At 42.2% G+C, this 27,844-nt stretch overlaps 2 protein-coding genes and 1 long non-coding RNA gene across 5 annotated transcripts in view; 1 reads left to right on the top strand and 2 right to left on the bottom strand.

Moving 5' to 3' along the window:
- Window positions 1-10,509, bottom strand: part of phip (PHIP subunit of CUL4-Ring ligase complex) — a 41,779-nt gene extending 31,270 nt beyond the window's left edge. Inside the window, exons 1-7 of one of the 2 annotated variants that reach the window (XM_086190413.1) lie at window positions 9,684-10,509; window positions 9,512-9,570; window positions 9,397-9,426; window positions 9,190-9,249; window positions 4,270-4,420; window positions 4,010-4,108; window positions 3,281-3,441 (exon numbers count right to left, since the gene is read on the bottom strand). In XM_086190413.1, coding sequence (XP_086046539.1) covers window positions 3,281-3,441; window positions 4,010-4,108; window positions 4,270-4,420; window positions 9,190-9,249; window positions 9,397-9,426; window positions 9,512-9,570; window positions 9,684-9,723 — 600 coding nt within the window. In that variant the 5' untranslated portion in view covers window positions 9,724-10,509. The remainder of the gene's footprint in view (window positions 1-3,280; window positions 3,442-4,009; window positions 4,109-4,269; window positions 4,421-9,189; window positions 9,250-9,396; window positions 9,427-9,511; window positions 9,571-9,683) is intronic. The other variant, XM_086190412.1, reaches the window with a different exon arrangement.
- Window positions 10,510-13,694: 3,185 nt separating this feature from the next.
- hmgn3 (high mobility group nucleosomal binding domain 3) overlaps window positions 13,695-27,844 on the bottom strand; it is an 18,920-nt gene continuing 4,770 nt past the window's right edge. Inside the window, exons 1-6 of one of the 2 annotated variants that reach the window (XM_086190424.1) lie at window positions 24,956-25,173; window positions 22,298-22,348; window positions 22,006-22,035; window positions 19,210-19,260; window positions 18,609-18,707; window positions 13,695-15,550 (exon numbers count right to left, since the gene is read on the bottom strand). In XM_086190424.1, coding sequence (XP_086046550.1) covers window positions 15,509-15,550; window positions 18,609-18,707; window positions 19,210-19,260; window positions 22,006-22,035; window positions 22,298-22,348; window positions 24,956-24,970 — 288 coding nt within the window. In that variant the 5' untranslated portion in view covers window positions 24,971-25,173 and the 3' untranslated portion in view covers window positions 13,695-15,508. Of the gene's footprint in view, window positions 15,551-18,608; window positions 18,708-19,209; window positions 19,261-22,005; window positions 22,036-22,297; window positions 22,349-24,955; window positions 25,174-27,844 lie in introns of those variants that run through there. The other variant, XM_086190423.1, reaches the window with a different exon arrangement.
- Window positions 22,135-24,716, top strand: LOC147243238 (uncharacterized). Its single transcript, XR_015110746.1, has 3 exons — window positions 22,135-22,387; window positions 23,002-23,114; window positions 24,549-24,716. It is a non-coding gene; the product is annotated as an uncharacterized LOC147243238 (long non-coding RNA).

Genomic DNA, 27,844 nt, shown 5'->3' with positions numbered 1-27,844 from the left:
GCCAGACTCATCCTGTGGCTTCCTTGAGGTATTAAAATCAGAGGCGGCCTGATGCCACTTTTTCATGTCTGACACCAGCCTTGAGTACCTGCCAATACCAATCGAATTTTACCACTGCAATACAACTGAGCAGTTAATAATACATTTGTATGGTTGAACTTTGCTTCACCTGCCTTCTAAAAAAACATGTCAAAGTGAAGCTAATATTCCACTTTCCTCCCACTGCCATAAAGAGACAAATACATGCAACCAGACTCGCTTGAGTGTAACTCCTCACTCTTATATCTTTACAACACAGTGCACTTATGGGGGAATTTGGACTAATGGATCAGATCGGGTTACACACATACATACATACATTTCCAATAACTGATCCAGTGACTGAGGCCAGTGCTGACACATCATGATTTTGGTACATCTCTACTCTAAGAAGCTTCAAATCAACAGGAAAAGGATTGTTTTTCAGATATCTTTAAACTCACTAGAGCTCAATTTTATTGATATACTGTCTGCATGAAAAGAAGTTTAGCAAGCTCTTAAATCATGTATTTGCTGTTCTTTCCTTTATAAAAAGGACAAAAGTAGATGAGACTCCAGCAGAACGCGAATCGGCTACCATACCGACACCGCGATAAAACACCACAAATATCTGCCGATACTCATGACTTCACGACTGAGCAGTGCCTTGCAATACGCGGTGATCTAACCTGGTTCACATATTTTACAGGAACTGTTAAAAGAATTCATTTACAACATTACATTGTCAGCATTCACATTTCAATTAAAATCAGTCATTTCAAACACACTGGGAGGGCACAGAGAGCTCCAACAAAGATGTCTGATTTGATTCCCATGACTTAGTCACACTAAAGGCAGATATATTTAGCCTTTTGTACATGCAAAAGCATTTTATAAGATGTACACTCTATCAGCAATTGCTAGAATTTAAGAGGTAACGTGAGATGAAAACACCAACCCCCTCCTTTGAATTAATCATCACTCTCTCCATCAGTGGAACAGACTAGGGCTGTTATTTTGTGTGGACTGACTAAAACAGCAAGCGTTCCCTGAGTGATTTAGAACAGGGAAGAGAAAAAAAAAAAACTCAAGGACAAATTATTAGCTCTAACAAGATGGATGAAAATCAAGCGAATGAGAGCCAGGATGTAGAGAAGGTTCAGGGTTTCTGACATAAACTTTCATAAACTGCTGCTTTATTAAGCACAGGAACAGCAACATAGCAGCTGGTCTATCCAGTGGTCATGATAATGAGCTCCACGCTACGTTTAAAGCTATATTACACAGATCAATGTGGCCTTGTGCCAATCATTTGTTCAACCCAGCCTTCATGTACTTGCACACTGATCACAAATGATTATCGGCTTTGTCTATATAAAATAATAAGTCACTGCAGCAAAGCCTGATGAACAAGACGTGTGGATGAGGAGCTCCAAAAATAAGAAAATATATAAATAAACATGATCTTGTGATGAAAGGAGACAGCGAGCAAGAGAGAAAGAGAAGGAAAAACACAGGGAGTAGGAGAAAGTGAGGGAGACCGCGAATGAATTTTAATTCTGGCACTTAGCCAGCGCCTCAGAGGAAACATTTTCTCCAGTTATGATGAGAAATAGCAAGAGGGGGGGGTGGAGAGAGGAACAAAGGAGGGGCAGCGCAGGATGAGACAGAGGACAGAAAAAGAGGGAGAGAGAGAGAGAGAGAGAGAGAGAGAGAGAGAGAGAAAGCGCAGGAAGTGTAAGAATGGTAGAAGGAGAGATAACGAGAGTCAATCTAGCCCCCCCTCCCCCCCCTGCCTCCCTCCTTCCCTCTCAGCAGACAGCCATTTTTAGAGATTTAAGAAGTGAACGCTGAAAATGGTGTATAGCAGCAGGCAGTCTTTGACGCCACAATCTAAACAGAGGGGCCGCAACATTAAATCCACATTGTCTCAATGTTCATTCAATATTTAACATATCAGCTTAACAGTTACCGTTCACACAACCACACAAGAAGCACACAAACTTACAGGGAGCATCTAGAGGGCAAAGGTCCTCCCTTTAAAACCCTGGGAATTCCTCCTAAACCTCTGAGAAGGATTATTCTCCAAAAAAAGAAAGAAAAAAAATGGATCCTTACAGGCTGAACTCAACTGTTGCTGTGAGTAAAAAAAAAAAAAAAAAAAAAGTCCCACCTTCGTAAGGTAAACATTAATTAAAGGCACAGATGCTTTGACAGCTCGACGGGGAAAAAAGACAGGTTTTAACCATCAGATGAAGAATTCATACAAGAAGTGACTCTAGATAAAGAGAATAACGGAGAAGAAAACACAGAGCAACAAATGTTACCAGACATGAGAGACGACACTGCTTAAACAAAAGAATGCATCCAGACTTATATAAGAGACGTAAGAGAGTGAAGCAGGAATGAGTCATGAAACACTGAAATAAGTTAGCGTTGTTTGCACGTCCGCTTCCCTCGTCTGAAAGTCAAAGGGATTTCTGAATGGCTTTACAGATAAAATACACAAAATGAGGCCTGTGGTTAACACCGGCTTAAGATGGTTTAATGGTTTATTCTACAGCACAATCTGCATCTGTAACTACTACCACACACACACACACACGCACACACGCAGCTAACCCAGACTGCTCAGGTTGTCACGCACATGACACACCAAAAAGAAAAGCATCAATGTTCTATTCTACTCAGAAATCTACTACAGAGCTCTCCCAACGTTGCCTAGCTCCGTCACAGCAAATACACACGTTTTGCAGAATTAGCTTTTCCTCCATCTTTCACTTAGTGTTGTTGTACTCGCTAGGATTTGTGACGGATGCGTCTTTACCGGCACCTCCCATCTCCTCACAACGTGTGTGGATGAAACCAGACGTCCTCACACCAAAGCACAAACAAAGCCCAGGTTGCTCCAGCTTTTTTCACCTTTCCAGTTTTCCTGAGCAGATGCGCTGGAATGTGTTTTGATCAAAGGTCGGAGATACCAAATTAGAACGGAGTCTCTGCTGTAGCTTCTTTATAGCGTAACCTCAGCTTTTTACTTGGCGTGACTGCATAAATGCTTCTTTAATTTCTGGAGATTATCCTTCCGAACAGAACATAGAGATTTCCACTGAGCTGATTTTCCGCAATAATCCAAAATTCAATGTAACAACCCCATTGGCTTTTGGTTGAGGGAACCTACGGTGATGCTAACTACAAGAATATGCTATCCTTGGCTCGCCTCAGACGAGTAAAGGTCATCGCAGAATGTTTACAGCCTTACGGTGAAGATGCGGCGTCCCGTCCTGTCGAAGGTAACGCAGTATACAGACGACAGGTGTCCCAAGATCCTCTTGTGCATCTTCATGTGCTGGTACACGGCCGTCGGCACCAGCTGGCGGAGACGGTAGGAGCCGTTCAGTCGGCGTCCGTAGCTCGTCTCCACTGGGTGGCGGGAAAAGATCAAGTGAGGATATTGCAGTGAGAAAAGAGCAACCAACACCTGTGAAATCTTGCTCACGTAATGAAACATTCCACAGATCTTGTGTGTTGATTTACCTCCGCAAAATGACACTGAGTTTAAAGAGTAAATAACTTCTCAGTCACATTCTGCAGGCGGCAAAGACCTCAGTAAGAAAATGTAAACTAAAGTCTGATTCATAAAGGCAGAGAGAATCAGCAAAAATGCGGGTTAAGAGATGAATCTGTTTTGACTGTTTATTTTGACGGCCATCGGTGCCTCTGGACAGTCACAAGCCTTCTGAGTTCATGGAAAAGAAAGATTTTGACTTCTAGTTTTCATTTATTTACACGTTTATCTTTTTGAATCTACATATTCAAAATGCTCGTCCCTGCCAAAACTGATTCATTCCATTTAATATCAAATCATATTTACGGCACATGCAAGTAATTGGATTTTTTTTTTTAATTGCTTGATAGTTCTGGTAATAAATGTTGTTTTTTTTAATCTTTTTGCAAAACAAAAAAAAAAAAAAGCAAAGCTTCGTCTTACCGATGTTAGGCGGGCTCCCATAGATAGTTGGTGGCTCGGGGGGTCGACCACAGTGAAGGGCAGCCAGCGCCGAGCCTTTCCACACCACATGTTTGCAACCTGGAAGATCAACAGAGCACATAAATACACTCACGTTAGAGGGATTACAGCAGCTGAAGACGACTCCGTCCGTGTGGACTCTTACCTTTGACTAACTGTTAGTCTACAGAATTTGAATTGTTTGGGGGTTATGGGGGGGGGGATCATGTGTATCCACTCACTCTTGGTGGTGCGGAGCAGATTCTGCCTGCCGGCCCCAAGCAGACTGGTGAGTCCAGGCACACTGGCAGGGACCTCCCTCTCCAGCAGTGGACAAACTCTGGTGCAGACCTGCAGCAAGTGATCCGGACTGATGTGCCGGTAGAGCTTCACCTGCACCCAAACACATACACGATTACAAGCTCGGCTTCAAGTCAGCCGCCACATGGTGACACCCACAGGGGGAGCGAGACTCCACTCACAACGCGCTGTTGAGAAAAGACTCTGATCATCGAAAAAATCTTGAGGAATTTTCAAACATTTTCAGTAAATTCTCAATTCAGGCAAAACCCTGGCAGGCTAATTACTTTGCAAACCACTCCTCCTTTTGAGCCTAGAACCACCTTGACCTGAACCACTTTTATGTCAAGGGGTTTTCTCAAAAACTTATAAGAACAGTCAGCATCCTCTAAGACCTTAATGTCTCAGCCTCTGAAGCAGATAAGAACATGAGATGAAAACCAGATGGAGCCTTTGACCTCTGATGTCCATGTGAAACAACTTGGCCCCACACAACTGTTCAATAAACACTTTCCAAAAAAAAAAAAAAAAAAAAAAAATCAATCAGCAACACCTAACATGACCAGGACATTGCATCAGGTCTCAAAGGTACAACTCCCCCATACGCTGCAGCAGACCTGAACGTGCATGACCAAAATGGTCCCTCAGAGGCCCAAAGCCAAGGTTTACTTGTGGGCTCCAAAATCTACTAAGACCCCAGGTTCCCTGTGTACTCCATTATTTAAGTTTCCACACGTGTGAATAACAACTTAAATACATCACACATTTTAGCAGCAATAAAATACACTTTTTAAGGTTCGTCTATTACATCAAAGGTCAGCTTTTCAATTACAACCAGGAGAACGCAAATGTACTGTAATGGGAGGTTTAGTGCTTAACATGATGCATCGTGTGATAATCAGTATCAAACTGACAACCTGAGCAAAGTGACACTCTACAACACGATCCTACAATGAAAAAAATAGGTGCTTTACCGTATTATTTTTAAATAATTTTGTTTTGTGTTATTAGAGGTCAATAAACGTTCTTGCTGACCAATTTTAGCTAAGGAGTCTTACTTTGGCCGGACCTAAAAGACTTATTTTATTTCTACTTTGAGCCTATTTACTCTAAAACTCTTAATACAAATAATAATAATAATAATAATAATAATAATAATAATAACAACAACAACAAAAAATCAGAGCAGATTTTGTAGAAGTGAATAATGTCTGCTTGTGTTTTATGAGTGTTGCAGTTTTTTTTTTGAAACATGGCCTTTAGATCAATAACTACTTCCTGTAAATTTACTTTATTCTGCAAGCTAAAATGAAGTGAAAATAGAAAACCTAAGTAAAACCTTGGCCTTGTGACATTCGCTGTCAAAAAGGGCACAATGTCAAGTATTTGCCGAAGACAATCAGGTGGACAAAGGTTGAGTTATCACATGACATGAGCAACATGAATGCTAAAATAACATTTGATTTCTTTTGTCTGTAAGACGTGTATGGATTCAACCCACAGCAACATCAGAGAGGGGGCGTGGCAAGCAGCGCAAATGGTGAAGCAGAATGAAACCCACACTCTTATTCACCACACATGGGGACACTGCCGCATGGCCTACTTCTGAAGAAACACACACACACACACACACACACACACACACACACACACACACACACACACACACACACACAACACGCCTGAATGACTGAAATATCAGCAACACAGCAAAGGATGAAAGATAAACACGCCGCATGCAGCACAGTGCGTTTATTTCAGGATGCAGGATGACTCCCAACGTATGAATTTAAATCAGACGTGCAGCGGTCCTCTTTGTGACAGACAAAGCTGATTTAAATATCAGAACAGGTTCAAATATGCCTGAAATTAACAATTATTCCACTCACACATTTTCTCCATTCCTTTATCTGAACGTGCAACACTGACACTAATACATTCTGTCTCTGTAACACACACACACACACACACACACACACACACACAATTAATGACCCCTTAATTGCATTCGCTGCTGGTTCAGGAGACGTGATCAGTGTTTCTTAGCACATATCAGCTCCCGAGTCCCTCTCAGGTACAGGAACATGGTGAACACACACACACACACACACACACACACACACACACTGGGAACAATTTGATGTGTACTTTTGTGTGTCTGTGCTTTTGAATGCATTTTTGTACTGCTACCTGCCTCGGGGGCTAAAGATGAAAATTAACAGTGATGCTAATGGTCCATGTTGTTTGCAAACGTGCATTGTATCTGCTAAAAAAAAAAAAGCTCAATATTAGGACTACAACTTGTGCTTATTTTTAGAGATGCGCTACTACAAAAATTTCAGACTGATACCGATGATTGATATTGCTTTTATGGCCGATAAGCATCGACATTCACTGACATCAATACTATCTGTGTAAACACATGCCCAGATGATATTTCAATTCATACAAGACCAAGAACACTTTTACATCGTAACTTTGACAAAGTAACATTTGTCTTGATTTCCAGAACATCAGGGGAAAACTCCATAATTCTCAGTTACCTTATTGTTTCCTCATTTTGAAACAACAGATGGTTAAAACCCAAGTGATATTTTTTTGCTAATCGGGACAAAACTGGTATGTCAACAAGCTACCAAATTCAGCCGAATCTGATCCAAATTAACATGACAAATTAATAATCTAAATAGTCAACGATTCATTTCTGTCAATCAATGAATCAATTAGTCATGCGACTCCAAGTCTCTCAACTACCAACATTGGAGCGCAACAACAGCAAAACCTAAACAGGAAGCATCTATAATCACTTTCATCGTTCATCAAGCTGCTGATTGACAGTTTCACACATAAAATGTCAAGAATCTTTTGGAAAAAAAAAAAAAAGCTCATCACAATATCTCCAGGTGATAAACTGACATCCTCAAAGTGCTCCTTCAGTCCAAACAACAGTCACAACTCAAAGACTAAATTACAAAAAAAAGGAATAAATATTCTTATTTGGGTCTGGCACCAGCATAAATTCATTAAAAACTGACTTACGGGAATGATCAATGGAGAAAATAGTTGACGAATTATTTGCTTATAATTGATACATCAATTAATTGTTGCAGCTCCACTTACTGTTACTAGTATGTAAACACACACACACACACACACACACACACACACCTCCAGTCATGACAGCACCACCTGCAAGCACATGGCTGGTCCCACATACGTGACTAAGTCAGCTTAGCCCAAATTCTGCATCTTCCATTTCGATGCAGCAAACATCAATTAATACACTTCATTTTCTAATGTCTGTTTCAACATTTTCTCTGACTGAAACAAGCTGCCATGTCGAGAGGTCCTTGCCCCTCATTCAAACAAAATCTGAAATTAAAAAAAATAAAAAGGTGTTTCAAAATAAATATAACAACAGTAGGACTCCTTTTTAAGCAAAAGCACATCTATATCTGAGCAATGCAAAATTAATACATTCATATTTCCAATGCATCCGCTTCGATTAATTAACCACGATTAATATAGTTAATTAATACGGCATCACAGAAGCCAGCGTTGCTTCCTTACAACTGCCCAACCCCCTTCTGAACCAGCCCAGACAACCTCTGACAAACAAATTCAACCGTGATCCAACGCTAACACGCACACACACACACACACACATTCACAATACACACACACACACACACTCACTCACTCACTAACACACCCTATTTTCTTTAGGTCCAATAATTAAAAAAAAAAAAAAAAACCTCCGCAGTATTTTTCTTTTTTTTCCTGCCTCAATAGAGGAAATTATGCACAATAGACAGGAGGCAGGCTGGAGATGGGAGGAGGAACAGAGTGAGCCAAGCAGGAAGAGAGAGAGAAAAACACACACACACACACACCCCTACACAAGCGGACTGAAACACGCCGTATTTTTTTTACATCGATTTAAAACATCTTGAATCTACACTCCATGCTATCTTGAGAGATAATCTGCCTGCATGAGTGTGCAAAATTAAAAAAAAAAAATACATGAATGTATGGATTAACATATTAAATAGGTCATAGGTCATTTTTTTTATAACAAATGCTAAAATAGAATTCAAAATAAGCACAGAATTAGATGGAATGCCAGGGAAGTGGTAAACACATTTGAAAGATGATTAATTCTCTCCACGCCCCCATGCGTATAAACCGCGCTTTAAGCAGAGCCATGTTTGTTTACACAATAATTAACATAGCAATTAATAGATTCTAAGAGATATTACCTCGAATCTGCTCGCAAAGTATCTCCTCTTCCATCTTGCGCCACAATCCCCTCACAAAATATCTCTCTCTCTCTTCCCCCCCCCCCCAAAAAAAACGCCTCCCAAACTCCAGGCAGCATCTTCCCTCTTCAAGCGGGAGCAGAAACTCCAGTTTTCCTGAATATACTGCTCATATTCTCCTCCAAAATTAAAAAAAGTCCTGTTTTTTAACTCTTGCCCCCTGTGTGTGTGTTCAAGCCGTGCACTCAAGTTCTAGCAGGACAAGAGCGCCTCCATCTCTCTCAGGCTTGTGGCGCAGGGAGTCCCTCCTCCGGATCCTGGCGCTGCTGCTACACCACAACACTCATGACGTATCTACATTTCATTTTCCAACAACTATTACAACCTATAGGACATGCATGGCACCAAACTTGCACACCACGGTGCACAAGAAACTGGGACCCGACCCCATGGTGCCCCAGAGTGGCACCTATTTGCAGCCGGCTTGCCTTACAAACCCCCTTTTCAGATTTTTTTTTACCATCTGATTTAAAAATTGCGGGAAATTCAATTTTTATTTTGCTCTCTAAAAACTTTCTCCCCAGTTATAGAGAGCTCCCTTACCAAATTTTCGTACGTCCCGGGGTGTTCCTGCCCTGTCCAGTCCAGTCTTCTGGGTAGCAGCTAAAATGAAAAAATAGTGTGGATTATAATCATCCAGGTCTGAATGTATCGGGTGATGTTTTAAAACGGTAAATAAATGAGAGTAAAAGCAACACCACGAAGTACAGTGCAGAGAGAAGCATCTCTCTCGTACTGCTGACTGCTTACCTCCTTATCCTCCACCTCCCTTATCAGGGTCTGAAAATAGCATAAAAATACGAAATTACACCCTGTGACCACTTCGGATATATTCTAAATTATCCTAAAATACAAAAACACCAACCTCGGCTGCTTTTTGACACGGTCCAGCTTCTAGAAATCGGGCTATTAGGAAGTACAGTTCTGGTATGGTTGAAGGGGGAGAAGAGGACGGGAGCTGCGTTAGAAGAGGGTACCGAGGAAACTGGGGGATATTAACAACAACCATGACATATTTTCCGATCTCCTTTACTCACCAGAAGTCAACTGCGCGATGTGTGTACTGTCTGAAGCCATTTTGGTGTTGTTTGCCAGGGCAGCGCCAGAGCCTGTGTGCTGGGTCTAGGTGGCTGCCCTGTAGCTGTCACTGTTTATCCACCAGGAAGAGGCTGCCTCCATTCAGCTACGCTCACAAAAAAGTCCCGGCTGCGTCTAGTGCTCCTCCGCGCGGCGACAAGTGTAGTTCCCGCTGTACGTTTTACCCGCTAAAACGCCACCTTCCCCTAACAGAAGGAACAAAACCCCGAGCTAATTTTAGCCTTTTGTGTCTCTGGAGGTGGATATTAGTTGTGGTATCCAAGCTTGAGGAGGAACATTTGTGTAACCCCCCCTCCCCCTTTAAAGAAAAAAGCTCACTGCGGAAGAATACCAATAATGTGTTCACGCACACGGCGCTGTGTGGAAGGGAGGTAGAAATGGCAGCCTTCGTGGAGAGGGTACGCTACTGCAGAGTGCTTGATACGTTACAGCTACACGGCGTTTATCGCGCTTTTATGACTACACGGTCACTTTTTGTTCATTTCATTTAAAAAATGAGGATTTACCCGACTTAAATCTTGACGTATTTTTGGGGCGATTAGTCAAAGCGAGGGGCGTAGAACATGGCTACCGCGTTTTAATAGGGATTTACATGCGTTGTAACCGTTTAGCTATCTTATACGAAATAACACAACTTGCCGTGGCTAAGTTTGGCTTCGGTTGTTAATCGTTTTGGTGTCGTCTAGCTAGCTAACACACCCACCCTCTCTCCGTCTCCCTTTCTCTCCCTCTCTCTCTCTCTCTGTTGGAGCCGTTAGGTGGGGAAGTCGCCCATCTCCCTTCAAAAATACTGCCAGGCAGTAAAATGGGGGAAGGGTTGTTGAAGAAGGGGAATGCAGCTTAATGAAAGAAACCTCATGAGTTACAGGAATATAATGGCAAGGAGACATTTATGCAACATGGGACAATCACGGATGATTATCATGGAAATGGTGACAGACCACTTCCTTTAGGGTTCACTTGTAGGCCTGGAAGAAACCATAACATCCATAGGTCCCCTGAATTCACTAAAATCTCAATTGTATTTGTTTTAAGTGACCGATTAGCAAATTGTCGGCCAAAAAAACAAAACAAAAAAAATTAACATTTATTTATCGCTCTTACTAGGGTCGCCGCACTCTTCCATCGGTCCACATGGAACTTAAAAACAAAAACATGACAAATAAGTCACTATCACAACGATATATATTTAAAGAAATAAAGACACAAAAAAACAAATGTTTCGGGGATTTTTAGACTTAGTTTCCACGAGCTGTTTAATGCATCTTGTTTCAAGTAGCTGAGTAATAATTGCTGATGCGAGCACATCTTGTTTTAACTTCTGATGAACTCACTGGAGATTGCCTTGAGTGAGGCCAGCGTTTTGTTTCGTTACAGCACCCCGGGGAACATAAAACTCTCAAATTCACTGTGAGAGATCTTTGCACACCTGAGTGGAGCCAAGAGTGTATTTCAAGTCTTTCGTCACCCACCCACCCACCCCCCCGCAAAAAAAAAATGACACAAGTCCTAACCCCCCCCCCCACCAAATAATAAAATATAAAATGGAATTAAAAACTGCACATAATAAATGTTTTTACAAATAAAACAGTGAAAGGATAAAAGTCGCAAACACACCTAGACAGAAATTATAATACCTGTTGGAGCTTCCTGAAGTGGACCAGTTACTGACAGGAAAGATGATATTGAAGAAACTATTATTATTTATACTTGTCGATAAAAATTAGGAATATTATCTCTTGCAGTCGGTAAAATGAGAGCAACCACGTGATTGTACAGCCCACACACTCATTAGATGATCCGTATTTTGCTGTGGAGACTCAATTTTGAAGTGCTCGTGAACATGTAGGCTTGTTCTTTTGTGCGTTATTTGATTTATAGAGCATTCTTATGGTCATTTAAGTATATAATCTGCATTTAACCAATCCTCTGCAAAACAGTGGAGGCGCAGCCACGTGGGACCAATTCCACTTCTTCTGCCAGTCCCTTCCTAAGAACCACCGTCTTTTATGGTGGCGGTGGTGACGGAGAAGGGACGACCCATGCGTGCAAACTCCACACTTACGACACCCGAGGTGGCTGGAGCTCCCAGCTCTCACCCCAGCAGCTCAGTGTAATGCAACAGTGCTAATCACCGAGTTCAGGGGTGCCCACCGTAGGGGTCGTGACCCCCTGCTGGGGTTTCTAGACACAGATGGTGGGGTCACAAGATGATTTCCAGACATGAAAAAAAAAAAATAATAATTTTAAAGGCCTCAGTTGTTTCTTAAAGTTAAAAATACCTCTATAATTTATGTAAAAAAAAAAAAAAAAAGCAGTTGAAATTTAAATCAATTTAGATTTGGCAGCGCTTAGACAGGTTATTGGTACGTGTGTGTGTGTGATAATTCTTTAATTCTTTCTGACAGTTTTTGACGATGGACGATTGTAATCTACACGCGTTGTATCCATACTGTCCCTCCACTGAGAGAGTCTGAGTGTTTGGCCTCATGTACTTGTGACCTCAGGCTGAGGTTGACCCTGCCGGGGTGTAACCACACGTACAACTGATTGCTAAACCCTTTCAGTGTTGGATTGTAATCAAATCAGGCCTTTAAATACTCATGAGGCTTAATGACTCCCTTCAGATTACCGCATGCAGGAAAAGGTGCCGTATGAATGCGTTTGCCTCGCCTCATGGTGACTTGTGTGTTTGCACATGCCTCTGAAATGAGCTCTTCTCCTGCAGATGCTCTTGATAAATGCGACTGACGACCACGCAACCCTGCAAGGCACCACAGCCACCAGCTTCACAAAGAATAAAGAGAAAAACCGCAGCGTGGAGTAAGGTGAAGGTATAATTCCCAGGTCAAGAGAGTCACTTCTGTTTTACCTTCTGAAGTAATTGTGCTGGCTGATGTGACCACAGGGAGGCAGCCTCATTCTGTATCGCTCAGCTTAAACATGGACCACGCTGGAGTCGAGTTAAAGGTTAGGAGTAATGAGGAGACATGCTGTCGTGTGCACATTGTCCCTTTCTACCACCCCAACGCTCATGTATTCATCATTGGTGACCAGACAAGGGTGAACCAACACAAAGTCCATCAATAAGTTACCGCCCGCAAGTTTGTTACATAACAGCAGTAAAGATTTGGCTTAATCCCAGGTGCCCCTCAGAAAGAAATATTATCCCCAGCCAAATAAATCCACACCTTTTTTCCAGAGCTGTGCTTTGTATGAGGACTGGAAGGAGTGGAGCTTTGTTTAACCGCTCTGCAGTTCGTTACCGATTCCCTGCCCAAGTAGCCTTTTAAAGAGCGTTGATATTTGTTTTGTTTTCTGTGTAAAATTTAGTTGTTGTTTTTTTCTTTCTTTCTTGCAGCCGCAGAAGTATTTGAGGATACTCGTATATTTCAGTGATAACAAAGGAGGTCTGAGGAGGGTGAAGCGGCCTCAAACAAACTCAAAGTTTAAAAAAAAAAAAGAGTCTTTTTAAGCTATGTTTAATACATCTGCCACTAAATTTAGTTGATGCTTCACCGGCTCATTTTACACCCCTCAACCAACCAACTCTGGTGATGTCCCGCATCATAGTTTTGGGAGGATAATGGTTGTACTCCACCACAAAGAAAAAAAAAAAAACTCTGCCAAACCCAATTAAAAAAAAATAAAAATAAATGGAATTTTGCGTGATGGAAAGCGATTTAACAGGTACGTCCTTGGCAAATGTGACAACCCCAGACCAGTTTTGGTAAAATTCAACAACATAGTTTTTTTTGCGTAACACACAGACAAATGAACTAGAGGGCACTGGGAGAGTGAGTACATCCACACAGGTGAAGGCAATGTTAAAAAAATTGCCATTTCTTGTCATGTGAGCGGATTTGCCCTTAAAATTTACCACACTTGTACAAGAGTTGTTGTTTTTTTTAATGTAGTTTTTTTGAGTAACCCTGCCAAAGGCAGACAAATACAGTGCGCTCAGGAAGGACACACCTACACTGAAGCAAACTCCAAGTTAAAAAAAACCAAAACAACAACAACAATTTTTCACCATGATAAAAAAAAAAACCTGGCCCACAATGTAACAGGTTCTTCTGGTTTGTCTCTGGCCCCTGCAACACCCCTCCATCAAGTTTGGTGATATTCACCCTCACAGTATTTGCGTAATCACCCTAAAAGACAAACAGACACCGCTAAAAACTTTATCTCATTTGCAGGGGAAAATATTCTACCTGTGCACCTTCTTTTTTTCTTTTTCTGGATTGGTGTACAGGTCAAAAAGGTCAGATGGTGCTAACGGTTCACCCAAAAAAGCGAACTCCTCTGAAGTGTATTCATGGTTTCAGTAGAGGTGGGATGAGAGTCACATTCCCACTGCTGTTACGTCATATCAAAACAGGCTCATGATAATACAAGTTAATTGGCATTGTTGTAATTCAGACATCATCACACACACACACACCACATCTCCATATTAAAAAAGAAAAAAAGAAAAAAGGGAACCGGCCCGTATCATTGGTCCGTGGGTGTGAGTGACACCTGGTAGTGCAATAAAAAGCTGTACGGTTTCATCAGTCCCTCCGCTCTGGCAAATGCTGACCTTTCACTTCCTGACACAGCAGTTGTATTTATCACAGCCACGTGCCCCTGGTAACCTCACACACACACACACACACACACACACACACACACACAAAGATATACACAAACACACAGCGCTGGCTTTGTGTTGGCTTAAAAAGTAACTCCGAACACCCTGAAAAGGAACTCTGCAACCCAGGCGTGCTTACACGTGCAAAGAGCTTTACAGAGTTCCCCACCCCCGTATTCCCAACAATGGAGCACAGCAGGTAAAGGTGCAGAGATACAAATCATGTAATTGAGTTTCCTAAAGTGAAATGTACAAAAAAATAACAAAAAAAAGTTTCTTTTAAAAGGCTTTTTAGGATTAAAAAAAAAAAAATTTTAAAACCTCTGTACGCAGTAGTTTCAGACACCAAAAGGCGAGTTGATCGAGACGAACAGAAAAGACACCCATGTGACATCAACTTTTACTTTTATTTCAAAATATTCTCCCAACAGAATGAAACTCAGAGAAGCCCAGAGGATCCAAAGCCAATAGAGGCGTCTAGAACAGAAGCACCACTCATTATTGCTATGTCACTCTGCTGCAGGACAAGGCGTTGAAGGGGGGGGGGGGACAAAAAAAAGGGGGGGTGGTGAACAAACACAGAGACCCACCAACACTTCCACTCCAGTACACACTTACAAAAGGAGCTATGGGAAACACATTGGTGGTAATTCTAAAAAAAACTAAGATTTCTGAAGTGCTGCAGATGTTCTCCATGGTGACGATGAGCCTGGCAGTTCTGCATTCACACATCAACAAACCTTAAAAAAAATCGGGGGAAATGAAGCATCTCCTATTGAGAGCCCATAGTACTCATCATTTATAGAGATAAATATTGTAGGCAGGGCTGGTTTAGAGATCTTAACAGTCATATTGAACCCCCCACGTCAAGCAGGATGAAGAACATTTGCAGACATCTCATACCCTCTCAATCTGCTTCATAAAAGCCATCTAGCAATACACAAAGGAGGAGCAAAAACATACTGCAGGTAGAGGAAGGAGTGTGAACAAATGGGATGGGGCTGCTGGTTGTCCATCTTTGCTATCACAAGTCTAAAAAAAAAAAAAAAAAAAATCAGCATGGTACAAAAATTGTCAGTAAAAAAAGATGCTTTGCTGCCATGGAGTCTCAGGAGGGACGAGTCAGCGTCTTTACGCTTTCTCCTCAGTCGCCTCCTCGGCTGCTTCAGTTTCCTGGATGGAAGACACATGAGAGTGTTAAACACAGGTAGAGGTGCGACCCATCAATCTCACCTCAGGCAGATTCCAGTTCTGACCTGAATAAGCTGGGATTTCTACATGGCTTTTACAATTACCGCAGAAAAATCAACTCTATAGCAAAAAAAAAAAATTATATATATTTTTTTTATTTTTTTTTACAAGACCTACATTTTTTTGCAAACAAATCTTCAATTGAGAGCAATTTCTTATGAATTTTGACGTGTAACAATCGTCAGCAGTACAAAGCTAACGTTATGCTAAAAACAAACTACACTGCCGAGACATGACTTCCACATCACAAACCTTTGAAATACACAAACGTTGTATTTCTGACATGTTCTACGCAGTTGGGGGAAGAAAAAAAACCCAACGTTTTAATATCTGAACTGCTTGAGGTGATGCAACAGGACCTCAAGCAGTGCTAATTTACGGTTAGCATTGGAGTTTTATGTCACATTCCTCCGCCATTGTTAGCTGCTGGACAATAAGCACTGTAAACAATGAGAAACAACTAGCTCACCAACTCTTGCTAGCTGTTTCCAGCTGCTTAATACATACCTTTCTCCACTGCATATTCACACGTACTTTTTAGGTAATACTACCTTTTTAAACTGTTTATTTGGTTCTCTTGATATGGATGTGGATGGGCCGTAGAAGGCATCCACAACATAGCATCTGCCTTATGCTAAGCTAGACCAACTTTCAAACTGGGAAAATGGCAATAACATTTTCAGTCTAATGGCTTCATTCTGCTGCATGTAACAACTAAAAGTGATGTGTGGAGTAAATACCGTTTGCTAACATGTAGCAGGAGGTTCAGGTATTAATCCCCAAATGTCAGAACATTACTTCCGTCCTCAAATGTATTTGGAGGAGATGTAAAAGTTAAAAATGTCATATTTACAGAACAGATTCTGAAAACTTTTCTACAACTGTATGTGGATTAGGCTGTTGAGGGAAGCCCCAAACCCATTTAAATCTGGAATGTTAACCACCAACAGCTTGTTGGCTTGGCATAAAGACTGAGAGCAAGCGGGAAACAATTAGCCACCCAACACCTGCTAGCTTCTTTCAGCTGCAAGCTGGGGGCTGTATGCTATGGTGGTAACCACACAGACCTCAGAGTGGTATTAACCCTGCCACCTAATTCAAAAATAGGATGTGCATTTTCCGCAGACATAATTGGCTTCATCCCTGATATTTCTTAAGCAACAATTTTGTTTCACAGACACTGTAAGCTTTTTTTTTTAACCCTAAATTTAGTCTTCCAGACAGGAAGCAAAGCCTAATGGTGCTGTGTACCTCCTTGTTTCTGGCATCTATTATTTACCTCCTGCAGCAATAAAGTTTTGCAAGCCTGAGTGATTGCTAGCATAATGACAATTTAATTCACCTCCCCTGCTTTGCAAATTTCAAAGATGGATTTTCAAAATAAAATGGCTGGCATTGTACTACTAAATGAGGCAACATCTTTGATCCCAGTTGAACCTTTTTTTTCTTTTTCTTTTTTTTTTGAAATCTACAATTCCAAGTTTAAGAGGTGTTCAAGAGCTCCAAGACTTGAAATGCAACCATGCAACCATTCCCTGGCTGGACCTGTTTCAAGCTGCGACCTCAATTGATCTGAAAATCTTACAGAAGTGGCTTCCTCAACAAATGCACACTTAGCCAGAACATAAGTGGACTTTGGGACTTTATATTATTCTATATAATCAAGTTTGAACCAAAGTCAAGATTTAACAAACTGTCGTGATAAAGTTCTCTTTTCTACTCTTCAAGGAACACACCAATTCTTTGAGAAATACACTCCCAAGAGCCAAACAAGACGATGGATACCCCCTCTCGGCTACACAAGGGAGCTGAAACCCACAGCTGAATGCTAGTTAGCGTAGCATAATAAATGCTAGCAGACGGACAAGTTAATATATCTAACATAATTCATCAAATAGAAAGGGATTCAGGATCTTTGTCTGTCCAGAAGTAGTCCTCCTCACCTTGTACTACAAAGTCAACCATGATTAGCAACAACAGTTGATCTAGTCGTCAACAAATGTTATGTTTTGTTAGCCAAAGTTACATTTGGGCTTTTGCTGTGATGGTTAACTGCACCCAATCTATTTTGCCTGGAAAGTAGTTTTGACTCTGTGTCTGGCCATGAAATTACAGTATTTCATTAAAAAATTGTTTTGGATGACTTTTGATGGAGGTACCGTATGCTTGCTCGCTAGCTGCTAACTTCCTGCCCACCACCATTTTGTGCTAAGTTAACTAGCAATCAGCTGGTCTCAGCTCCCGGCTGCAGTACAGTGGAGAGAAAGGTATTGATTGTCTTCTTTGGCTCCAGGAAGGACAAAAAAAGAAGCTTTATTATATTCTCCAAAAACTTGGTGCGTTCCTTCAATAAAGGGTTAAATCCATGGTCAGATCTCTTTATTGGAGGAGCCAGCTGATGGGGAACACAGCAAACCAATCATCTTTCATTTCACCACTCAGTGGGGATCCTTCTTGCAGATGTGCAAAAACACGTCCTTGGCGCACTTCATTACACACAGTCAAACCACACATCCTCACCTCCACAGTCGCTGCGTTCTCTTTCATTCTCACGCCAATACACACATCACCGCAAAGCTCTAAACAGACGATTACCGCTGTAAACGTCATGTGTTAGTGGTCACACGCAAACCGAAGAAGGATTAGAAACACTCGACCGTACCCTTAACTCTGACTGTCTCGCTCTGCCCTCTCACTGACATCAAGGAGGGCGCTGTGCTTCTGATGGAAGACACACTGACAGACGGACGAGACACATAGATCTGTGTGTGTGTGTGTGTGTGTGTGTGTGTGTGTGTGTGTGTGTTTGTCAGCAAACGTGAGTGGAAAGATGTTTAAAAGGGACAAGCAAATGCATGTGCAGGAGGAGTAGGTGTATGTTTAGACATAAATTGAAACAAATATGAATTAGAATAATTGTTTTCTTGTCTCTGCCTGAAATTCTCCTTTCAAAGGTTCACCCCCTTCCCTCTCCACGTACCTCATTGGTCTTGGCGTCTCCGTTCTGGGCGGGGCCCTCCTCCTTCTTCCCCTTAGGGCTTCCTTTCTTTGCCTTTACCCCCTTATCATCTGCCACCTTCTGCACGAAAGAAAAGACCTTTCCTTTGCGCTCTCAAAAAAATGATCTTTCATATGTGTTACAATCAGAGTTTTTCTTTATTTTGATTTTCACCCAGAAATGTCCTAGTTTTTTTTTTTTCTGAAGAACAGAGGTGAAGCTCGTTTCAACCCAAGTATTAACTATCCAAAGCATGAAATAACCTCTTTTTTTTAATTCCTTCCTTGCAGCTGTTGGAGAGGGCAGCTTTGAATATGCCTCCACAAATAGAAAGGGAATAGAAAAATGATTGTTTGCATGGTGAATGATGCGGTTGTGCTCTTATGTTTTGAAAAAAACAAAAAAACAACCCAAACAACTGCCTAATAAATCCCATTGTTGGGGGAATATAACGATCCCTGCATGTGAAGCCATAAAGTGTACATGAAGAGAAGGTGAAGGGCAACTATGTGCCTTGTACTGTTGCAAATTTATGGGGTTATAAATAAATGATTGTAGGACTGATTGTGTGTGCGGTCTTTACCTTGACAATGGCCTTCTTGGGCTTAGCCTCGGGCTTGGGTGGTGCAGGTTTCTGTAGATTCAACAGATGCCACATTAGGACTCGATGAAATATGAGTTTATCATTAGTTCACATTAGTCCAAAAATCCCTTCACTTCTAAGAATATTAGCAGCTCGACTGCAAAATCCATCAAGTTAACGTCGTAAATATTAACGGTACTAAGTTATTTCTTTCTGGTTTGGCAAGGAACTGGTATCTGACAGTGTCTTCATTCCACGTAATTCTCAATACCGACCTCTAGTTACAAGGAAATGATCACAAACCACTATGAAACACCAGTATCAGATGGGAGCACAGTTTTTCCAAGCTGCTGACTCGGACCCATATAACCCTGAGGCCGCAAGCTAGCACAACTGTGACAAACTTAAATCATGTGATTCTAAAAAAAAAATATCTCTGTTTTCTCAGGGCATCATTGCCTCCCTAGACAGACAAGAATGTAAGTGGATGATTATTGGACATTCACAGTTACAGTAAGCTCCTTTTTTTTGGGGGGGGGGGGGTGATGCAGGAATGAGTCGTAAAAATAAGTTAGCCTTGTTGAACATACTTCTCCCTCACCTCAAAGCCAATGGGTTTTCCATAAAAAGCCGGAAATAAGCCTAAGACATTGTAACATTTTGTTACTTGGACTAAAATACGTTCGCACTTGTGAATTTGTAAGCTATTATGTGTCCTAAAACAAGGTGGTCGCTAACAAGTGGCTAAACGAAACGACAGACATGTATAAGACGGATTGTGCGTGAAGCTTACTTGCGGAGATGCTGACCCGTGTGTGAGGTACACTTCGTTTTAAGCTTAATGTTACATTATCTAAGATTCAAAAATCATAAAGGCGTTCATTTTGCATCCTGAAAAATCCAGCTGGCTTTTAGTGGAGGGAACCCACGGTGCCGCTAACTTCCAGGTTGGCTGACAAAAGTACCTCATCCCTGTGGCCCAATACAAATGACAGCAGGCCTGTATAAAATGTTCTTACGCACTCCAGTGTTTTTTAAGCCTACACACCTGCCTTTTTGTTCAATCCGAATCTTTGTCAAAACCGTGCGTTTGTAGGATGCTACTAGCTAGCTAGCTAGCTATCTCAGGGTTGGTTGTTGTTTTAAGTTTAGAGGAAGATTTGGAAAATGACAGAACGCAACATGGGAAAGGGATGGAAAACGCCGGCTGAAATAGTTTCCCAATGAGAAGCTTACATGTTGTTCCAGCAAACAAGGCGAACCTGGGGTTAATCTACCGTCTCTGGGAATTATCTGAACTTTATATGGAATGACAGACTTCAGATGCACATCTATGGATAAGGAGGTGTAAGACTGAATGGAACATTAAAAAAAAAAATCCTGTAGCATGTCGGAAAAAAATGTACGCTCATTTGACCTGCAAGATATGTAAACAGATCATCAGCACTACTTAATTATGTGACAAAGGGTCATGAATGAGTATGAACAGGAGGAAATATCACAATTAGGAAACATGCAAATTTCTTCTTTCTGTAAACATGCACACAATTAGACACACTGATAAGATCCACGTGGAAAAGGTCGAAGGACACATGCAGATGAACGAACACAGATGGCTTAGACATGCAAAGTACAACACAAATATAGAAACAAACAACCCGTGTCATAAAGCTGCATGATCACCAGCTAAAATTAGCAGCAGTTCCTGGCACTATATATATATATATATATATATATAGTGCCAGGCTTTGGGGAATAAAGCACTGTGGAATGAAACTTCTGTTGAGAAAAATTGTGCTTTTATTGTTCAGGGATATGTTCCTGAAAGGCCCCGTGACACTTAAGTCAGATTTCTGCGTATTTATGAGTAGAAACACCAAGCTAGGGAGGGACCTGTCATGAATTTTGATTGGCGTTTTTAAGTAGCCAATAGAGCTCAATGAGCCTTTGCCCTCTGCACGGTCACGTCCGACTTAAACCCGCCAAACTAACGACCTCTGCTTAGCTCTTTGGTAACAAGTCTGGCGAAAAATGTATGTTTGTACCCCTTCAGACTTCCCAAATGTTATCATACAAAATGGGGGCGGCGTGGCTCGGAGGTAGAGTGGCTGGTTCCATCCCCACTTCCCCCAGTGGCCATGCTGAAGTGTCCTTGAGCAAGATACTGAACCCCTAATTGCTCCTGATGGCCCTGTGACGGACTGGTGGCTAGAAAATGGATGGATGGCTCTTACAAAATGGATAACATGAACAAATCACACCCATCCTTTTCCCATGGGTCATGTGATACTCATAGCAATTTAGCAAACGTTCATTAGCTGCATCTTTCGCAATGTCAATCTATGGGGGGGATGTCTCTCCTATGGAGAGCGGGGACGGACACATGGCATTTTCATTGATGCAAATTTTTTTTTAAAATTGTAATATAGTTGGCATCTATCAAGAGATACATGTGACAATTAAAACAGGGATGCACCATTAAAACTGGGAAATTGTATTTTTTTATACATCACGGGACCTTTGAACGCCTTTCATCATGCAACCAAATCAACAAGCCGTTGCAACAGGGCACATTGAGAGCAGACGAAAGACGACAGATAAAAGACTCGCACGCCAAGTCAGACACGACCCTCAAACGCCGGCTGCCTGGATTCAACCCACAAACTGTGTGAGGACTTGACACTGAGCTCGGTGTTATAACACGGCTACGGCTAACTGAGCCTTCGGGTGGGCTGAGGGGAGGCAGGCAGAGGACAGTGACAGAGGTGAAGACAGGGAGGGGAGAACGGAACTTACCGCTGACAATCTCTCTGACCTTCTGGTGGGCTACGGGAGCAAGAGGTGATCAACGAGAGAGACAGAGAGAGAGAGACAGAGAGAGAGAGAGAGAGAGACAGTGACAGAGAGATATCAGTTGTACCTTCACAGTCTGATCTTCAGCTCTTCTGCATGGTGCTGTCCTAATCATTAACCTGACTACTCTTTCACTCCACACACACACACACACACACACACACACATGCTCAGTAAAAAAAAAAAAAAAAAAACCCCACACACACCAGCACACAAACACAGCTGCAATATTTACCTCTTGTTTTGTGACTTTGGAGGCCTCCTTGCCCTCGGGACCCTCTGGAGACTTTGAGAAATGGAACAAGAGAGACTGTTAAGGGAGCAGGTGAGCGCAGGTCCAGCAGAGCTCACACGTGAAAGGAGAAAACATCCAGGCTGAGGTTTCCGAAACACTGCTTGACAAACACGTGCACATGACAATGTATGTGCTCTAGTTGAGCTGCTTTATACGTATGATGACACTGTTGCTAGGTTTTATACTTATGGAGCAAAATTTATACATATTATACTATGTTTTATTCTATACCATATACACTGTACTGCTATTATTATACTATACACTGTATTATTAGTAGTAACAATTACATACCACCACATCATCAGTATTATTATTATCAGTCGCGTTATCATTTCGCCACTGCACCTCACCTTCCTGCTTATTTATCTTTTAAACATCTTGGGTTTTTTTTAAGTGTTTCTGTCCTATTCCTATTTTGGTTTCTGCTCGTCTTCTACATTCGTATTTACTTCCATATTTATTCTATTCCGCTGGATCTGTTATTGTACTCTGCTACGACCACACAATTTCCCTTCGGGGATGAATAAAGTAATCCATCTATCTGTTTCACTTGAGAACACGCTTAGACTCCATCTAGAACGCGCTAATATGTACTTAGTAAACCTTGGCTGAATTTCTCTGTTTATTTCCATGCGTTTCAGAGAAAAGCAGCCATGAGGACTTCTCTCAAAGGCATGGAAAAGTCATGGAACTGGAAGTATCGGTGGGCTGTGCGGTTCACACGCCGAGGACTTTATTGATCCTGAGTTCAAAGGTCAGACCCGTCACCGCTGCTACGCTTTCAGCTTTGTATTAGTTTTGATTCACCAGACATGAAAACACCAGCATGTCTGTGGCGCTGCTCAGGGTTCGTGATATGCACGTCGTGATAGACGCCGCTTCATCAACGATGGGATTTCAAGTTGCCTGTGTTTTGATTTGTTCATCAAATTCATATTGGATTGTTTTTTAAACTGCTATCATTTAGTATTTGGTGATGTCGGGATAAAGCGTCGCTCCTCTACATCAGGATTTGTTTAATCAGAGCAAATGAGGCATTTTTAGCTGACTGGACTCGACTGATTTGATTTTAAACACTCAGCTGCAACAACGAATCATTTGATCACTCGCCGATCAACCGTTTTGATCATTTAATCATTGATTCAGTCTTTTTTTTTACCCTTTTAAGCAAAAATATGAAACATTTGCTGGTTTTAAATGATGAATAACACAATTTGCTTGATTTTTCTCTCACGGGAAATAAAAGACTCTTTGGGTTTTGAACTTTTTAGATATTTCTACATTGATATTCAAAATGATATATTTTTTAAAAAAAAAGAAAGAAAGAAAAGGACAACTTCGAGAAGCAGTAAAAGTTTTGTCTTGATGCAGAGCAGCTATGCAGTTGACCCCTGCGTCATCGCTGTGACATTCTACAAGTGGGAGCCTGTGTCACTCATCACACACGCGTATTGACGGGGGTCTCCTGATCACCTGGACGTGATTGATCGTCTCATGGATGCCAGAGATCAATTCTGTAAAACCGCTCGCCTCCGACTATTCCTCCGCCGCCTCAACTACATTTCAACCACACTGTTCTGCGTCTGTGTGCCATCTACTTCCTTGTTAGAGATGCTGGGGGTTGTTATAAAGGCATCAATCGTTCAAGAGAATAATTGGATTACATAGATTGTGTTTATGGGGGGGGGGGGGGGCTGCCTGCAGTCATTAATCACTCGCTCTTCAATAGCCTGTTTTATTCCGGCTGCAGGCGGGCAGGTAACCAAGGACACTCCGGTGTTGTTCCAGCCTGCAGGTTGCCAATCGAATCATTTGCATGGGGGCGACCTCCGCCCCTAGAGGCCCCCCCCCCCCACCACACACACACACACACACACACACACACACACACACACACACACACACCCATTCTCTGTCCTCAAAGGCGAAATGTGCGCAGACAATAGCAGTTTTCAGATGGTGGAAAAGCCAGGTTGCATGTATCCACTGATACAATACAACCCGAGCTGGACGAGCTCGGCTCTGTAGACATGGCCCCTCTGCACATCGCCACAATTCTCCCTCTCTCTCCCTCCCTCCCTCCCTCCCTCCATCTGGCATGATCGCCACTAAAGGCTCAGCGTGACACAAACAAGTGGTTATGTCTTCTTTAACCCCCCCTCCCCATCTTTTTTTCTCTCTATTTCAGCATTTAAAATCAATATATGCGTGAAACCGCCCTGAAAAAAAAAAAATCCCCCATCACGCACGTCTCCCGGGGGATTCACGCATCCATCCATCCATCCGTCCATCTGACATTCACCAGTGCGCATCCTGGACGGGGGAAGTGCCAAATAAAACGAGCCCAGAAGACACGGTCTCTCTCTCACACACACACACACACACGCACACACACACACACACGCTCGCGGTGTCAAACATATCCTGTGTGTCAAGCTCAGACTCCGTTCTCTCCCTCAAAACTTTGGCATCGTCCCCTCGCTCGTATCGCCACAGCATCGCGCACCGCTATTTCCCCCCACGATTACAAACGCAGAAGGGAAAAAAAAAGCCAACTAGCAGCGAAGTGAGCCGGACGGCAGGAACGACACTCACCTTTCTCTTCGGCATTTTAAACTATAAACTGCACCACGCAGGCGGGTGGGGTGGGAGGGGAGAGAGAGACAGAAAAAATGGAAGGTTCAAGCCCAAAGGTCCAAGAGAGGAGAACTTGAACTACCCCGAAATACTGGATCGATATCTAAGCACCTTCGATTATATGTTGATTATATGCACTCCCCCAAAACTCTCTACCTCACCCCGCTATTGGGTGGAGGGACCAAAATCAGTTCCCGTGCGGACTCCCCATAGGTCAGTCAGGTCTCGGTGTAAATAATAGCGCGGCGGTGATTGGCTGAGAATTATCAGAGGCTCTCTCTGATTGGCTGCGCGCTCTTTGTGCGCAGAGACCCCCCCCCTCTCCAATCTACCCCACCCATCCAGAGAGGGGAACGCGGAGACAAGCCAATGAAAGCGTAGTGGGCTCTGGGTGAATCTGGGTAATGTAGGATATGAGAGTTATTGTTGCAAAACACACACACACACACACACACACACACACACACACACACACACACACACACACACACACACACACACAAAGGACCAGAAAAGCGCGCACAATAAGCACAATGAGGGTCATAGAGGAGCTCAGAGAGGCAGGAAAAAAAAACAGAGAGAGAAAAAAAAGAAGAGTTCTCCTTCTACAACAGACCGCGGCTGTCAGGTGACCACAGAGGATGGAGCCTCACAATAGTGCCATCAGATTCCAGCAAAAACCTGTCGGTGCTTATTAGAGGCTACACACACTAATAACGCACTAGCAACACACACACAAATACACACACACACACACACACACTTGTTTGAGGTAGTTAAAGGTCATTCTTTGCTTAAATTCTGGCAATTTGTGGTAAAAAGTACATGAATTGATGAGCATTTACAATTGTATGTGATTGGATTTTCATACACACACACACACACACACACACACACACACACACACACACACACACACACACACAGGTTCAGTTAGAAATGTTTGGCCAAAACAGATTAACATTATATGCGAATATGTCCTGAGGGTCAGTGTGAGTCTCAAAATAAAACTTCGCTTCCACACCCACCTTTAGGCCTCTTTTTAAAATCTGTTTTGAAGATTACAGCAAGAAATTCAAAGTCTGGAAAAATGTAAACTGACTATTTCACACTTTAGCACAAGATTTCCAAGTGGACACGCAACAAAGTCTGAAACGGAGTAGAAAGGAGCGAAAGCCGACGTCGTCTTGTCCCTCTGCCGCTGAGCGTGCCGGTCTGAACGACCGTCGGTCGCCAGTGCCACCCCTCAGGAATCCCGGAGGGGCTTCCCAACTGGGATCGGAGGACGAACTGAGAAGAATTTGGTGGTCAAAGGGTCACTTTCGCCTCACATAAAGGCGATATTCTCAGGACAGACTTTGGGGGAAAGCTCTTAACGTATGGTTGATATCTCCACCGGGACTCAAGGATGAACTGTCAAGATTTCGGTGGTCAAAGGTCAAGGCCACTGTGATGGGGGCACGCTGGTGACACACAAGGGATTTCTAGTTTTTACTGAACAACAAAGTCACCACACTGTCTGTTCATAACTAATTTTAAAAGGTAAAAAAAAAAATCATAGATTTCTGATGACAAGTTTAGATGAGGGTGGCTGAATTCTGGAAGGATTATTTTACTTCTTCTTGGGTTGTTTTTTTTTGTTTGTTTTTGTTCTCCAATACTGTGTTGCTCCGTTATTGATGATAAAGTCCTTGCACTCAGTTATTGCCCAAATAGTTGGAATGTTTCACTACGTCTTCATCAGGAAGTAATATTTGTTTTTACTGTAAGCAGGATTACACAAAAACTATGGAGCTGAATTTCACCAAACTTGTTGGAAGTGTGGAGATCAGGCCGAGGAAGAACCCGTTCAGACGGATCCATTTAAGGGAGTAAAAATGTGTGTGTTTTTTTTACATTGGGTTGGGTTGTGTGTACCTGGATGTCCGTTTAGTTTTTCGCTCTCCCTGTCAACGTCAAAAATTCTACCACAGGATTTTAATTTTTTCATTTTGCCATCAAATCGTGTGAACAGCCAGAGGAACTTAGTGCAGGACTTTCTCTTACTCAACCTGTGAGAGCACAGTGTGTCCCCAAAAGGCTGGTTCAGTTACAGTCGCAGTGACGAAGTGCAAACACGCCAGCGAGGACCGCAGCTTTATAAGCATTCAAACCCCGACAACAATATTTTACCAAATCAACAAAGGCCCATGTGCATCGGTCAAAGGCAGTTATGAATCTGACAAAAAAGCTTTTCTGCCCAAACAAACAAAAACCTGGTCACGTCTGCATAGATGTGTGAATACGCGACTGTTGTGGAAGTCGACCCAGAACACACAGGAGCAGGTAACGTCACGGCTGCACAACTGTCACACACACACACACACACACACACACACACACACACACACACACACACACACACACACACAGATTCACCCTGTCAGCTGAATGTAAGAGAAACCACAATGAGATAACACATAAAGGAAACACCTACAATCCAACAATGGCAGCAAAATAATCAGGGAAGCTTCATACACACAGGAGAGGTCTGATGGTGCAGTCCACCACCACCATCATCATCATCATCATCATCATCGGCTGTTATCATCATTATTATTATCAGTCTTCTATACCTTTTTATCACCGATATTCATCATAATTCATTCAAAGTGCAGTTTTACACGTTTGGAACAAAACATTTTCCACCGCAGCTACACTGCAGAAAGAGAATGTTTACTTTTAGTTTATGTACATGTATTTACATTGACTCTTCACTTTTAATCTAATAGGATTTCGATAATATGATTAATGTAGTTTTATGATTTTTTTGGTATACATTCATAAAGTTAACAATTCAATTTGGAT

This window comes from Aulostomus chinensis, chromosome 20, assembly GCF_037954235.1.
Source record: "Aulostomus chinensis isolate RoL2024-O1b breed Wild chromosome 20, RoL_Achi_v1.0, whole genome shotgun sequence".
NCBI classification, from domain to species: domain Eukaryota; kingdom Metazoa; phylum Chordata; class Actinopteri; order Syngnathiformes; family Aulostomidae; genus Aulostomus; species Aulostomus chinensis.
This window is presented reverse-complemented; position numbering and strand designations above follow the sequence as displayed.